The sequence below is a fragment of the Sus scrofa genome, chromosome 2, assembly GCF_054392235.1.
Source record: "Sus scrofa isolate SSC_HxYL_T2T_F1_AM1 chromosome 2, Sscrofa_HxYL_maternal_Yorkshire_Landrace_v2.0, whole genome shotgun sequence".
Classification (NCBI taxonomy): Eukaryota; Metazoa; Chordata; class Mammalia; order Artiodactyla; family Suidae; genus Sus; species Sus scrofa.
Window position 1 is genome coordinate 83,585,802 of NC_139384.1, and position 15,529 is coordinate 83,601,330.

Consider the following 15,529-nt stretch of genomic DNA (forward strand, 5'->3'; position numbering starts at 1 on the left):
CATCCCTTAGAGACAGGCACCGCCCTACTCAGACGCTAACGCGCGAAGTTGGTCAGAGCCCACAAGCTTGACCACGCCCCAGAACCGCCCCTTAGGCAAAGGTACAGCTCGGGATCAGTCAAGTCCCCTCCAGGTTCTATTTCCGTTCTGGTCACGCCTCAAGCCTAGGACCTCCTACAACCCGCCCAGGAGTTGGACTAGCCACAGACTGGGCACGGACCTAGTCTCCCTAAGAATCCTAGTACTGGAATTAGTACTTTCGCATTAAACCCAAGAACCTGGCCACGCCCCCAAATAGTCGCATGCGGTTCAGACTCCGGTTTAAGACTGGCCACAGGACATGACCACGCCTCCCCACAGATTCTGGCTCTGGGAGTGGCCATATCCCCTCTATGCCCCGCCCCATCTTGAGGTCTCGCTCCTATCAAGTGGAGCCTCTCATCTGTGCGCCTGGATAGGCTTAATACCTGTGATGCTCCCGCCCTTAGGCCCCACCTCTGGGAGTCAAATCTTTCCCGGCCCAGGTCCTTCTGAACTGGAATTAGCAACATTTCACTGGTCCTGGTCGGCCTCAGTTTCCCTCTTCAGAAATCGGCCAGGGGTGCACGTGCACTTTACCGCCAGTTCAGGCTGCAGCACTTGAGCGCTGCGCGTGTCCACATCCGCGGCGCTCAATAAAGTTGCTCGCATGTTGCCTGCCAGCCCGCACGAGAGGATGCGCGCGCCGCCTGGGAAGTCTCGCGAGAGCAAGCGGCGTTCGCCCTTGGGCTCTAGGAGCAGGCGGCTGGTACAGTTCGGGACCAGGGGTTCGCGGTCATGGCCAAGACGCTTCTTCACAAGTACTCGGATATCCCCGAAGGCACCGAGTGCCACCGCAAGGCCTATGCCAGCACCAGTATCGGTGGTGCCACTGGTGAGCGCCGGCCGGGTCCCGAGGGCGGAGGGCGTAGGGAGGTCTTCGGGTCACTAGGGGCTGCCCGAGGGCGTCTTGAAGGGTCTGTGGATCTCGCAGCGTGGCATATGGTTGTCGGGGGGTCTAGGGCGGCCTTGGGACCCTGGGAGGGCTCTTATACAAGGTGCACTTTGTGGGGGTGACGGACAATTTAGAGGGCGCAGAAAGGTCATAGAGTCATTGAGAGCTGCCCGAGGAGGGGTCCCATGGGGACTGGGAGTGTCGCAGAGTGCTATGTGGTCGTCGGGAGCGTCTGTGAGAGAGAGCTTGTGGGGAGGTCCAGCGAGGTTGGAGGACCCCGGGAGGCCATGGTACATGTGACAAACTGGTCACTGGAGTCGTCAGAGTCTCTGGGTGCTGATATTGTAAAGTTATGGTGGAAGCGCTCACCAGGCTCTGGAGAAATGGCTGAGTGGAACGTGGCCAGTTATTAGGGCCAAAGGAGCTGAGGGTTGAGACTTTCCATCTGGGTGACTTTGAGATTATTTGGGAGGATCATGGGTTATTATTGAGGCGTCTGAGGGGAGAAGTTGGCAAAGGTTCTGGAGTGGGATTGGGCCTTTTTAGAGTCCAAGAGAGCTAGGTGGTCTTAGACATCTGAAGCTTTTATTGGGGCCACAAGAGGGGTTATAGGGGCCCTGAGGAGATGATAAATGAAGTGGATCAGCAGCCACTGTAAGGTAGGCCTTGGCAGGGGTGTCAGGGGACCCACAGCCCTGGCATTCCCCTGCAGGGGAGACCACAGAGTCTCACCTCTTCCAGTCCCCTTCCCAGCCTCAGTCTGAGATGTAGAATACGATTTTGGCCACCTCTGTATCTCTAGCTCCTGAAACAGGGCCTGGCAGAATTTGAGTCTACACTGGGAGGCACTTGCATTAGGGTAGAACTAATAAAATGCTACCATTTTCTGTGTATTTAGTAAGATCAACCCATTTTTCAGAGGCGGAAACTGAGGGTTAAGGAGGTGGGTGAACTTCCCTGGAGTCTTTTGGAGCTGGGCTGCAAATTTGGGTCCACTGGTCTGCTCCCGGGGTTGACTGGGACAAAGAATGTGCCTCCAGGGTCCTTATGAAGGTGGAGTCCCAGCGGATGGGTTCTGTGACATCTGCTCGAATAACACGTTGTTGGGATGGTTGGGTGTGTGGTGGGGTCTCTCTCTAAGCTGGGGGCGCTTAGCCCTGGAGGGCTGGGCAGTCTGTGTGGTGGACCATTGTAGGGTAACATTATTCTGGAGGATTCATAAGGGGGGGGATATTGACATTGGGGAGTGCCCAACAGAACTTTATGGAGGGTCCTGGTTGTGTCCCAGGGGAGACTAAAGCAGGAGGGGGTGGCACTGGGGGAGATTAGGGAAGGTGAATGGTTTGGAGGATTTCAAACTGAGAAAGACTTAACATAGGCATTTGCGAGAGGGCGTGCTCATGTGCTCTAGAGCACACACCGTGGGGGTGGGCTGCTGGAGGAGACTACACGCCTCCCATGAGTGGGATGCTGCCTAGTGAAGGAGGGGGACTCGCAGCAGGGTGTTTGGGAGGGTTGGGTGGGAACCTTTGACAGAGGTGCTGTGCAGACGGGGCAGCGTGGAGAGCTGGGATTTGGGGGTGGTCACTGGCCTCTGTGAGCCCTGCAGTGGCCCAGGGGTCTTTGAGGACATCCCTGTGTGCTGCTCACTTTGCCCGCTGGCATTTTCTCACTGGCCAACTCCACTCAACACCCGGGGTCTGGTTAAACATGCTCCTGGATCCTCCCTTACCTCTTTCACTAGCTTCTTCAGAGGGCAGGGAGCCCGCTCTAAGTGAGCCCAGCACTGTGTGGGTACAAAGAAACAGAATGAATGAGTGAGTGAGTGAAGGCAGGAAGGCACACAGTAACTATGAATGAGTGACGGTACAGTAATGAATGAAGGTGACTGAAGGAATGAATGTGAGCCACACAGTTACTCTTTGTAAATGAATGAATGAATGATTGAATGAGGACACACAGTTACTGCTTATAAATGATGACTGAACAAACCAATGAATGAGCACTGTGTCTGGAGGTCACTTCAGGAGGCTGAGGGGAAGCCAGGAACAGGAGGTGAAGGGGAGGGGTCTTTTGAGGGGGGTGACAGTGGCCTGCAGTGCTGGGAGGGAAGCTGCAGCATCTGAGGAGTCAGGTAGGTTCCTGGAGGTGGGCTGTGGCAGGTCACCTACTGAACGATTGCTGGGGGCGAGCTGGACAGTGCAGGCATCTGACACTGAGATAATCCAGGGGCTTCCAGGTCAGTCATCTGCTCCCAGTTAAAGGACTTCTGAGTGGACGTAGGATGGTGGGGCGCTGTTTGTGTCCAGTGTGTATGGTGAACTGGGTGTTCCTCAGCCAGGACTGCAGGCATACGGGGGTGGGGTCACTAAGGTTCCCTCCATGGCTCACTGCATGACTGGGTTTGGGAACAGTCACTGAATCTTGTCTGTGGTTCCTCTTCAGGGTCCAGCTCTGGAGATCATGCCTCCCCAGGTCCCTGGCGGGATGGGAGACCCTTCTGATTAAGTCTCTACAATCTCAGGTTGGGTGGGGGCACGTGTGAGAGAATGACTGAGGAAGGGGGCCTTCTTGGGTCAGGGCAGGCAGGTGGGGATCCCCAGAATACTCCAGCCCACTCCCCCCTTGCCAGCCTTCTTCGGCCTCTCTGAGGGCGAGTGGGGGCACCAGGGTTCACCGTGGGATTGGGAGGAATAAGATCTGGAGGGTCTACGTTCCCATCATGGCTCAATGGAAATGAATCTGACTGGCGTCCATGAGGACGCAAGTTCAACCCCTGGCCTCGCTCTGTGGGTTAAGGATCCGGCGTTGCCGTCAGCTGTGGGGTTGATCTCAGACTCAACTTGGATCTAGCATTGCTATGGCTGTGGTGTAGGCCGACAGCTGCAGCTCTGATTCCACCCCTACCCTGGGAACGTCCATATGCTGAGGGTGCAGCCCTGAAAAGACAAAAGGAAAAGGGAGGGGGGAAGTCTGGAGAGTCTCCAAACGGATGCCTTGCCTGTGGGAGCCCTATTTATTTTTTTTTTTTTTTTCTTTTTGTCTTTTTGTCACTTCTTGGGCTGCTCCTGCGGCATATGGGAGGTTCCCAGGCTAGGGGTCTAATCGGAGCTTTAGCCACCAGCCTACGCCAGAGCCATAGCAGCACAGGATCTGAGCCGCGTCTGCAGCCTACACCCCAGCTCACAGCAATGCAGGATCCTTAACCCACTGAGCAAGGCCAGGGATCGAACCTGCAACCTCATGGTTCCTAGTCAGATTCGTTAACCACTGTGCCACAACGGGAACTCCCCTATTTATTTTTTAAAATGTGTTTGTTTTTTTAATTGGATGGCCGCACCTGTGGCATGTGGAAGTTCTGGGCCAGGGATTGAATCCGAGCCTCAGCTGCAACCTATACTGGATCCTTTAACCCACTGTGCTTGGCTTGGCCAGGGATTGAACCAGAGCTGCTGCGGTCGAATTCTTAACCCTCTGTCCTGTGGCAGGAACTCTGGGAACCCTCTTTATGTGCAGCTTTTCTCCCCCATTCCTGGGCCTCATCTTCCCTGTCCGTGAAGTGGGACAGCTGTCTTGGCCCTCCCCAGGGTTGCTCTGGAGGTTACCCCCACTGTCTATGAGCTGCACCCCAGCCAGATCTATGGGTTGCTGCTCAGCCAGAAAGGTCACATGGGGGCCTGCACACTAGCTGACAGGGTCTCCAAATGCTGGAAGCCTGGGGTCTGGGCGGGGCCAACATCCCTGGGACATCTGTAAAAGGTGGCGCTTAGCCCTTGGGTCAGACTCTCCTGGTTTCTAGGGTCCTTCTGCCTGCCTGAACCCCACCCCCTGTCTCCAACACACCACCAGTTGACAGGCAGAGGGAACTGAGCCCTTCTGGCCTTGAGAATGAGTGGGGCAGTGGGTGCCCTTGCTGCATAGCAGGTGGCCGTTTTGTGGGGTGGCCCGGCCCTGGAGGTCTCTGCTGGCAGCTGGGCCACACTGGGGGTCTGGAGAGAGAGGAGGGGTGCATTGTCTGCCCTGAGCAGGGTCAGCTGCAGGATGGGGAGCCCTGTGTTGGGCTGATCTAGTGACAAGGAGCCCACCAGGTGGGCATTGGTCTGCCCGTCCACTGAGGAGGGTCTGCCTGGGGGAGCTGCCCAAGGGAGCCCCAGTCTCACCGCGAACCCACACGCCTGCCCGGGTCAATCAGTGTGTGCACAGGGTGCCCCCAGGGTGAACCTCAGTCCTGGCCACCCACCCAGGACTCGGCTCCAGGCCCAGCCCTCACAGAGCCCCTCACTCATAAAAGCCAAGTTCAGGGGTAGGGCAGCTGGGGCGATGGCAGAGATGGAAAAGCTGCCCAGAGTGATGAAGCTGGGCAGGTGTGGGTGGCCACCTAGCCAGTCAGCTGTGAGGGACGGGCCCAGTGGTGGCAAGGAGGAGGCCTCTGCCAAGGAGCCCTGGGCCTCTCCGGAAGATGGAGCCTTTGATGGGAGTGTGGGGCCAGCCAGGGTGCCAGGGCAGCCACCAAAGCCCCAGGCTCATCCTCATGTCTGCCATGTGCTGGGCTGGTGCCCTGCGGGGGGTCGGCGAGGGTAAGGGGACGCAGGCAGCATTCCTAGGGGCTGGAGGCAGAGGAGAGAGTTCAGGACTTGGAGCAGGAGAGCCGGTTTCGAGTCCCAGCTCAGCGGCTCTGGGCCCCTGGGTGAGCCCCTTTCTGGGGCTGCGGTGGTGCTGGAAGCCACCTAGGTGACTGCCGTGGGGCGGGGGGGCCTGCCCCCAGCCAGGCTGCTGCTCCGGGCCCAGGTCTGAGGGCCCAGGTCTGACTTGTCTTGCCTCCTCTCCTCCCCCAGGCCTGATTGTCTCTGCCTACAGTATTGCGCTCAAGCCCCCAGCCTCCTTCCTGGAGGGAGTGGCAAGGACAGGACGGTACACATTTACCTCAGGTGAGCAAGGCTGAGGAGCAGCTTGGCTTCTCCCCAAGGAGCCCTCCTCCTGGCACTGGTCTGGGCCACTGACTCAGACTAAGGACCTGTCCCTCCCCATCTGTCCCCACAGCTGCCATCGGCGCCATATTCGGCCTCACATCCTGCATCAGCGCCCAGGTTCGCGAGAAGCCTGACGACCCTCTGAACTACTTCATTGGAGGCTGCGCCGGAGGCTTGACCCTGGGAGCACGCAGTGAGTGACCTCTCCCCGCCCTGAACTCTGCTGACCCCCTACTTCCCACTGTTCTCTCCTGGATTTCGGGCCAGGCCAGGCCAGGCCAGGTGTGCAGAAGGCTGGTCCCAGTATAGGAGAGGGCGGTTGTCCTGAGAACTCCCAGTGCTTTGGAACCTCAGCCACCAGCACCTACTGTGCACCTACTGTACTATACCCTTGCGCCTCCCTCTCCTCGCCTTGCCGGCTATGCTCTAGCTCCGCTGCCACCTCCCCCTCCTCCTTGCTGTTCCTCCAACTGGCCTGGCATGGTGCTGCCCCAGGGCCTTTGCATGGGCTGTGCGCTCTGCCTGACTGCTCTTCTCCCAGATGCTGGCTTAGCTCCCTCTCTCACTGTCCCAACCTCCCCGCTAATGATCTAGGCCCTTGAGTGCCTTTCCTACATATCTCTCTTCTCCATCTGCCGCGCCTTGTCTGAGAACAAGAGGTCACCGCCCGTCTCCACTCGGGCCCCTGAGCACAGAGGAGGCAGTGCTGGGCCTGGCACTGCCGACCCGCTCCCAGCATGCAGGGCCTTGGTTGACTGAACACGTGGCCCTTGCTGGGGGCCGCTCTCACCATTCCCACTTTACAGGTGCAAGGACTGAGGCTTGGGGGATTAAGTGGCCCAAAGTCACTCAGGAAGCTGGAGAGGGTACCTCCCTATTGGGAGGCAGGGCCGGGCCCCAGGCCAGCCTGGCACAGTGGAGCCGCCTGGAATAGGAAGCAGACGCCGCTCCTCCTGCTTCCCACAGCCTCGGGATGGCGGGGGAGGAAAGGAGGCCACACGCAGATAAACTGCACAGGCCAGGCCAGCTGGGAGTGCTCCATGGAAGGTTCCAATGGGGCAGAGAGGGAGGGTACCATGGGGGGGAGGCCTGAGCCATCCTGGCTGTTGCTTTGAGACCTTGGCTGAGGTCTGGGTGTGACCCGTGCCCTTGAGCCAGCAATGGGGGCGAGAGCCCCACACCCAGCACACAGACCCCCTCTTCCCGCTGCGGTGCAGGTAGAAGGCCTCTTGTCTTCGCTTCATGGACCACAGGGTAGACTTGGCCAGGACACAGGCCGAAACTCAACTCTCCATCCACACCCCATCCCCAGACCCGACAGCCTGCATTCCTGCCTCCGTTTCCACACACATCTTCCAAGTCAGGGCCTGGGGGCTTAATCCCTAAGGAGCCTGCGATCCCAGTTAGCTGAGCTTTGAGGGACAGCCGTCCTCTTGGGGTCCCAGCCTGGCTCCCCAGGGTGGGCCTGGGCGAGCCCCCAATGTGCCTGACACTGCCCTTCCTGCCCCCGCAGCCCGCAGCTATGGGATCGGAGCCGCCGCCTGCGCGTACATGGGCTTGACAGCTGCCCTAGTCAAGATGGGCCAGCTGGAGGGCTGGCAGGTGTTCGCAGAGCCCAAGGTGTGAGCCCCGCCGCCTCCCGGGACCTCGGGCAGGTGCAAGTTCATTGTAAAATAAATTCTGCGTGTATTTATGTGTTTCGCGCCCTTCCTGCCGTGTTCCCCAGGGTGAAGCCCTGTACATGGATTGCTGGAGAACAGGCCAGCACTAGCAAGGGAGGCTCAGGGTGGATGCAGGGGGTGGTGAGGAAGGCAAAGGAGATAAGGCAGGGTGACAAACAGGGCCAGGGGTGCCAGCTGGGCCCTCGAGGAGGGAAGGGGTAACAAGCAGGGGTCACCAGGCCTCAGCTAGTTCCCATAGTGGCCGCGGAGGGTGAGGAGCTGGGCCTGCGTCCACAGGCCTCCCAGCAGCCCCCTGCAGGTCGCCAGCCAGCCCCGCCCTGGGCCTCCCCCCAAAGCCAACAACAGCATGTGGAAAACACGCCCAGGCCCCACACATGGCCTGGTTCCAAATTCCTAGGCATTGGAGCAGAGAGCCCTGAATGGCCTGGCCCAGGAGCCTTGTCCCCATCCGACAGGTGGGTGACAGGCCACCGGCAGCCTGCAGGGCAGGGGCCCTCAGTGGCAATGAGAGGAGGGAATCAAGGTCCTCACCCGCTGCCGCCTGTCAGGCCCAGTGATTTAGGCGGCCCCGGAATGCTGGCGGGCCCCAGGCCCTGGGTTTTCTGCAGAACTGGCTCAGTCCTTCCTGGCAGCCAGAAAGGAAAGCCCGGCATGTTCCAGCATGCCTCGATGGGCCATAAATTAGGGCTCTCTGGGCCCCACCCTAGGGAGCAGGGTCATTGCTGGCCAGATGGGGTCTAGGGGAGGGGGTGGTCTGGGCACTACAGGTGGCCTGGGGGCCGTGGGAGCTGGCCCGCAGGTCGCAGCCCTTCCCTTTCCTCCTCTCGAGCCTGCCCTGGGGGTCTGGATGTGATTGAAAGCCAAGCTTGGAGCCTTGCTTTCCTCCTCCGTCTACCCTCGGTAATAACTCACCGGTGTTGGGCAGGGCACAGAGCCCCAGCCGTTCTGCCTTCAGCCGCGCTGGCCCCATGGCTGCCGTTTCCTTACTGGTCCAGCCCCATACAGCCCTTTGAGTCCTCTGTGTCCTCACCCGCCACGCCAAGCCTCTCTGTGCTGACACAGCCCCTGCCCAGCATGCCGTCCCGGGCACCAGCATCCATATGAGACTGGTCATGTCCGGGCCTCAGTGCCTGAGCCAGCACTTGGGGTCTCCAGAAGAGGATAAGGAGACCCCAAGAGGATAAGAGGATAAGCCCTGCATCTGGGCTGGTGTGGGAGAGCAAACAGTGCTCTGGGCTCCCAGGTGTGCGTTCGAGTCCCAGCACTTGGTTCTTTCCTGGCTCTGTCCTCACCTTCCCCACCTGGCAAGTGGGGATGACCCGGTCCCTCTCTCAGAGATGGTCCCTGGAGAGGGAGAGTGACTCCACCCCATGGAAACGCCCCTTCCAGGCCCCTGCTCCTGCACCAGCCTGGCCAGTCCCTGCGGCGACCAGCAGGGGGCGGAGCCACTGCGCTCAGCACAACAGCCAGTCTCTCCAGGTCCCTGGCCCTGTGGCCCTGCAGTGACCACAGAGAAGTCAGCTTCTGTCCATGTCTCCCTTCTTCCATGCCTTCCCATCACTCCCGTCTACGGCAACCCAAGGAGCAGGGGTGACAGATTGTCAGAGTCAGTAGCGTGGACCTGTCACTGTAAGTAGGGCCTGTGAATGTCATTGGGAACGCTGAGGGCCGGAGCTGGGAGGACCTGTTCAAGGCCCGGTAGATGGTCACTTCCCAGCCCCCGCATAGCAGTAGCTTCCAAAACCAGATCTGCCCAGGCCTCCCCTTCCTGCCCACCCTTCCTCAGCCCCATCCCTCCTTGAGCCCAAACCCTATGCCAGACCCAAGGGTACGCAGAGGGGAGGGCCTGTTCTCAGCCAGCCCCTGCCTGCCTCCCAGCCTTGGTTTCCCCTCTAGCTCGGACCAGGGCTGTGCTGCTGCCCCCATCCCCACCCCCAGCCCTCTGCCCGTTGGAAGCCAGTGAGCAGACCCAGGCCCCCTCAGCCATAAACATTTACTAGGCCGTGAGGGGCTGACATCATCCCCACACGCAGGCCCATGTCCAGAGGATCCATTTCTTACCCCCACCCCCCACCCATTCCTCTTCCTAGAACCCCACCTCCTGCCACAGCAGCCGCTACATGGGGCAGTGGAGGGCCTTCCCAGAGTCACCCATCCCCCACTGGCAAGCCGTTCCCAGGCCTGTGCAGTCTGGACTGGAACGGGGCGGAGAAGGGGGGAGCAGGGGCCTCCTTGGAGGGGGCCAGGAGGGCTTCCTGGAAGAGGCAGGGAAGGGAAGACCCAGAGATGAAGAGGTCTTTCTAGATGTTTACGAACGGGAAGGGTGTCCCAGGCAGAGGACAAATCAAGATCAAAGGCCTGGTGTGGGTGCAGTGGGCACACCCTCCCCTCGGACCCCGGTGCTAGAGACACTTGCCAGTGGGGAGTGATGAGCCCTCAAGGACTGACCTAGCCCTCCAAGCCAGGGCTCTGGCTCTTTGTACACATGAGCGATCCAAGTAGGCTAGAAGGAGAAAAGCCTTCCCTCCCCACCTGCCAGGAGGGCCCGGTTGTCCATAGCGATGTTGCTGTTTTCCCGTTTGCTCCCTGGATCCTCCCAAGCAGCCCCGGGGGGAAGCTCTTCACATGAGTCCCTTTTTACAGATACAGAAACTGGGGCTGCAGGAGGCGATACTATTCTAGGGCCCGGCTCACTCGGTGTTAGTTCACTTATTATTACTAGCTGTTACTGGGAAAGGACATTGTAACTGTGTCTAAAAGACTTCTCAAGTGGTCGCCATGATGGGAACAAAAGCAGCCTGATGGGACACAGGAGGTTTTCTCGCAGCCAAGTGATCTTTTTTATTTTTTGTTTTTTTTTTTTTTTATTAAAGTATAGTTGGTTTACAATGTTGTGTTAATTTCTGCTACATAGCAAAGTGACTCAGTTACACCTATGTATACATTCTTTTTTTTTTTTTTTTTTTTTTTTTTTGTCTTTTTGCTATTTCTTGGGCCGCTCCCTCGGCATATGGAGGTTCCCAGGCTAGGGGTCCAATCAGAGCTGTAGTCTCCAGCCTACGCCAGAGCCACAGCAACGCGGGATCCGAGCCGCGTCTGCAACCTACACCACAGCTCACGGCAACGCCGGATCGTTAACCCACTGAGCAAGGGCAGGGACCAAACCCGCAATCTCATGGTTCCTAGTCGGATTCGTTAACCACTGCGCCACGACGGGAACTCCTACATTCTTTTTTATATTCTTTTCCATCGTGGTCTAATCCCAGGAGATTGGATATAGTTCCCTGTGCTCTACAGTAGGACCTTGCCGTTTGCCAAGTGATCTTTTTTTTTTTTTAATTAAAAAAAATTTTTTTTGATCTTTTGTCTTTTTAGGGCTGCACCCGCAGCATATGGAGGTTCCCAGGCTAGGGGTCTAATTGGAGCTACAGCTGCCGGCCTACACCACAGCCACTGCATCGCCAGATCCAAGCCGTGTCTGCGACCTACACCACAGCTCACAGCAGTGCCACATCCTCAACCCACTGAGCAAGGCCAGGGATCAAACCCGCACCCTCATGGTTCCTAGTTGGATTCCTTTCCACTGCACCACCACAGGAACTCTGCCAAGTGATCTTAAAAGCAAAATCATACCCCCACAAATTCCTTTTAAAAAGTGTTGTTGGATATGGGCTAAGGGGAACACACCAGGCTTTTAAGGAGGCCCCGTTGGGCCTGCCGTTTGCCCCTGGGGACCTGGGTCTGGTCATCCACACTCACCCGTTTTCAAACCCTTCTGCCTTCAGAATCCTCCCTGGATCTGCTCGCATGTCTCTACCTCTGTGGCTCCAAGGCCCATCCAGCCCCCATCAGCACTGCATGGACCGGGACTTTACCCTATCCTGGTCCCTGGCTCCCACCCTCAGCCCCTGTTCTGTCCTCCCTGGAGCAGCCTGTGTCTGCACCCAAGTCGGGTCACAAACCCTCTCTGTGCACAGCGCTCCAGGTTCCCGCCTCCCTGGGGTAAAGTCTGAGTCCTCCCCACAACCCACAAGGCCCTGCATGACCTGCCCAGCCCCCTTCCTGCCCTCACCTCCCTCCCTGCCCCTGTCTCTGCTCCAGCCACAGGGTCTCCTCACTGTTCCTCCAACACACCAGGTCCTGCCCCAGGACTTTTGCACATGCTGTATCCTTTACTGGGACCCCTCTCCCCCAAGATGTCCCCTACAGCCCCTCCCTTACCTCCTTCGGTTCTCAGTTCAAATGTCACCTCCTTGGAATTCCCTGGTGGCCTAGTGGTTAAGGATCCAGCATAGTCACTGCTGCGACTCATTGCTATGGCGCAGGTTCGATCCCCAGCCTGGGAATTTCTGCCTGCCACTGGTACAGCCAAATAAAAAGTCACTCCTTTATTGAGTCCTCCCTGTCAGGCCACTGAAATGGCACCCCACCCCACCCAGCCAGCAGTGCACCCACACCCTTTACCCTCTGCTATTTTTGTTCATGGTGCTCACTTGCTTCTAAATCCCACGTCAGGAGTTCCCATCGTGGCTCAGTGGTTAACGAATCTGACTAGGAACCATGAGGTTGTGGGTTCGATCCCTGGCCTTGCTCAATGGGTTAAATATCTGGCGTTGCCGTGAGCTGTGGTGTAGGTTGCAGACCCGGCTCGGCGTAAGCCATCAACTACAGCTCCAATTCGACTCCTAGCCTGGGAATCTCCATATGCCACAGGAGCGGCCAAGAAATGGCAAAAAGACAAAAAAAAAACAAAACAAAAAAAAAGAAAAACAAAAAAAAACAAATAAATCCCATGTCATCATCCCGTGTACTGTTCAATGGAATGTGTGAGCCCTTAAGGGCTGCGTCACAGCCTGATGGTTATACCCTTGGGCTAGCACCCAGCATAGGAACGCAGCAGGGCTCCATACATATGGGGCCCAGCCCTGCTCTGGGCAGGGTCCCACTTCCTTCATCCCCAGGCGATGGCTGTGGTGGGAGGGCAGATAGGAACCATCTGGATCTGAGGGTCTGGAAGTCAAGACCCAAAATTCCCTTACAGTATTTACCAAGCACTACACGTGTCAGGCAGAGTCTTAGGTCTGGGACCCTATCGGCTAACAAGAGCCACTGGGTCCCCACCTTCCTGGAGCTCAGAGTCTGGTCTGGAGGAAGAAATAGTAAGACAGTAAATGAGCAAACATGTACAAGAGTGGTTTACACAGAACTGTGCCTAAGAGAAAAAACCAAGGTGACATGAAAGCCAGGGTGGTGGCAATGGTGGGTTCTCTCACGGGGCACAGTCAGGGAAGGACAGGGAGAGACCAGCCTTGGGGCAGCTGGAGGAAGGATGTTCCAGCCACAAGGAGCAGAGGGTGCAAGGGCCGAGGTAGGAAGGATCTGGGTGCACCCCCACCCCAGCTGGGAGGCCACTTGATGGGGTGGGGTGGGCCATGGGGTGAGAGAGGAAGGGCCAAAGCCAGGCACATTACCCAGGTGGACACAGCAAGTCAGGGCCGATGCCATGACATCCATCCTGCCTCCACCATAGCAGGTGCTTCTGGGTACAGACATCCCCCTCATCCCGGCCCGTCTGAGTACCCCCAGAAGGGCTGCTCCGGGAGGGAACCGAGGCCCTGAGTGCTTTGGGACACTCCACAGGGTCCCCACACAGAGGGGAGGGTGGAGCGAGCCAGGAGACTGGAGGATGGGGGCTCTCAGAAAAGAGGAACCTCGGGAGTTCCCGTCGTGGCGCAGTGGTTAAGGAATCCAACTAGGAGCCATGAGGTAGCGGGTTCAGTCCCTGCCGTTGCTCAGTGGGTTAAGGATCCGGCGTTGCCGTGAGCTGTGGTATAGGTCGCAGACGCGGCTAGGGTCCCGCGTTGCTGTGGCTCTGGTGTAGGCTGGCGGCTCAGCTCCGATTAGACCCCTAGCCTGGGAACCTCCCATATGCTGCGGGAGCGGCCCAAGAAATGGCAAAAAGACAAAAAAAAAAAAAAGAAAAAAGAGGAACCTCGAGGGTCTGCTGGCTGGGTTCTGGTGAGGGTGTGGGATCCCGGCTTCACCACCCCACCCTCAAAGCCTGAAGCCGGGTTAGTTGTCACTTCAGGGGTCTGGAAGCTGGGGGCAGAGCTTTGCCCCTTGTCATGCTCCGTGGCTCCAAATCCAGGGCTCAGAACCCAGCGGAGCCCCCAGTTCCTTGGAAACAGACTATCTCCAACAACCCCAGCCAGAGAGTGACTGCAGTCCAGGGCTCCTTGGATTTGGCGTCCAGAGAGGCCTGGCTGGGCCCCCAGCCCCACACTGGCACTCAGGGGTCCCCCTCAGAGCCAGCCAAGCCTCCCAGGGCCTTCCCAGAACGCTGGGTGGTCGGCACAGACCTTGAGGGGCTCAGTCAGGCCTGGCCCCAGCCCAACCCGCATCTCATCCCCCAGGCCCCGCCAGGCTGTGAACCTTCCCTGACCCAGAGCAAGCAAGGTGTGAGCCAGGGTGGGAGTGAGGCCCCAGGGGCCGTGGGAGGCACCGAGTGGCTGCAGGCAAACCCATGGCCTGGCCTAAAATCCCACCCCCACACCTCCTTCCTTTAAAGCCCATCCAAACACTTTTATTTATTTCACCTTTTTTTTTTCATAACACTCTATGTATTTTAGTTTTTTTTTTTTTTTCAATAGGCAAAATAGACTCAGGCCACACACCTTAAAATATACTAGAAAAGGAGTTCCACGATGGTTCGATCTAGCCTCACTCAATGGGTTAAGGATCCTGTGTTGCCGTAAGCTGTGGTGTAGGTCACTGATGTGGCTCAGATCCCATGTGGCTGTGGCCGTGGCTGTGGTGTAGGCCAACAGCTGTAGCTCTGATTCGACCCCTAGCCTGGGAACCTCCATGTGCCATGGGTGTGGCCCTAAAAAAAAGCAAAAAATGTATATGGCATATGGAGGCTCCCAGGCTAGGGGTTGAATCAGAGCTACAGCTGCTGGCCTGCACCACAGCCACAGCAATGCAGGATCCAAGCTGTGCCTGTAACCTATACTACAGCTCATGGCAACGCCAGATGATTAACCCACTGAGCAAGGCCAGGGATCAAACCAGCAACTCTCATGGTTCCTAGTCAGATTCGTTTCCATTGTGCCACAACAGGAACTCCTGTCTCTTGCCTTTTAACAGCTGTGAAATAATTCCTCCTGTGGCTGGATTGCCATCCCAGGTGAGGAGTGAGGCCCCGGGAGGCCATCCCATTAAAGGGCATTTCCTCATTCATAGCCTTTTGCCAATTTCACATAGTGCCGCCATGAAAAACCTGTAACATATCATTGTGCATGTGGGTCAATATAATCCTTCCTGAAAAAAATTTTTGGCCACACCCACAGTACATGGAAGTTCCCCAGCCAGGAATCAAACCTGCACCACAGCAGTGACCCAAGCCACTGCAGTGACAATGCCAGATCCTTAACCTGCTGTGCCACAAGGGAACTCTCCTTTCTTTAACTGAAGTATAATTGATTTAAAATGTGTTAATTTCAGGTGTATAGTAAAATGATTCTATTTTACATATTCGTAAATCCATTCTTTTTCAGATTTTTTTCCTTCATAGGTTATTACAAGATATTGAGTCAAGTTCCCTGTGCTCTACAGTAGTAGGTCCTGGTTGTTTATTTTATATGTATGGTAGTATGTGTATGTTAATCCAAACTCCTAATTTATTTTTGCCCCACTTCCCCTTTGGTAACCGGAAATCTGTTTACTATGTCTCTGAGTCTGTTTCTGTTTTATGGACAGGCTCATTTGCGTCATGTTTTAAATTCCACATATGTAAGTGATATCATGTGATATTGTCTTTGGCCTACTTCACTTAGTATGGTAATTTCTAGGGTCATCCATGTTGCTGCAAATGGCATTATCTCATTCTTTTTTATGGCTGAGTA

General features: G+C 56.9%; 1 protein-coding gene across 1 annotated transcript; it reads left to right on the forward strand.

Moving 5' to 3' along the window:
* The first annotated feature begins 743 nt into the window (after nt 1-743).
* On the forward strand, nt 744-7,636 carry NDUFA11 (NADH:ubiquinone oxidoreductase subunit A11). Its single transcript, NM_001244924.1, has 4 exons — nt 744-913; nt 5,809-5,901; nt 6,014-6,136; nt 7,457-7,636. The coding sequence occupies exons 1-4, from the start codon at nt 817-819 to the stop codon at nt 7,567-7,569; spliced, it is 426 nt and encodes a 141-aa protein (NP_001231853.1). The 5' UTR covers nt 744-816; the 3' UTR covers nt 7,570-7,636.
* Nucleotides 7,637-15,529: the final 7,893 nt, after the last annotated feature.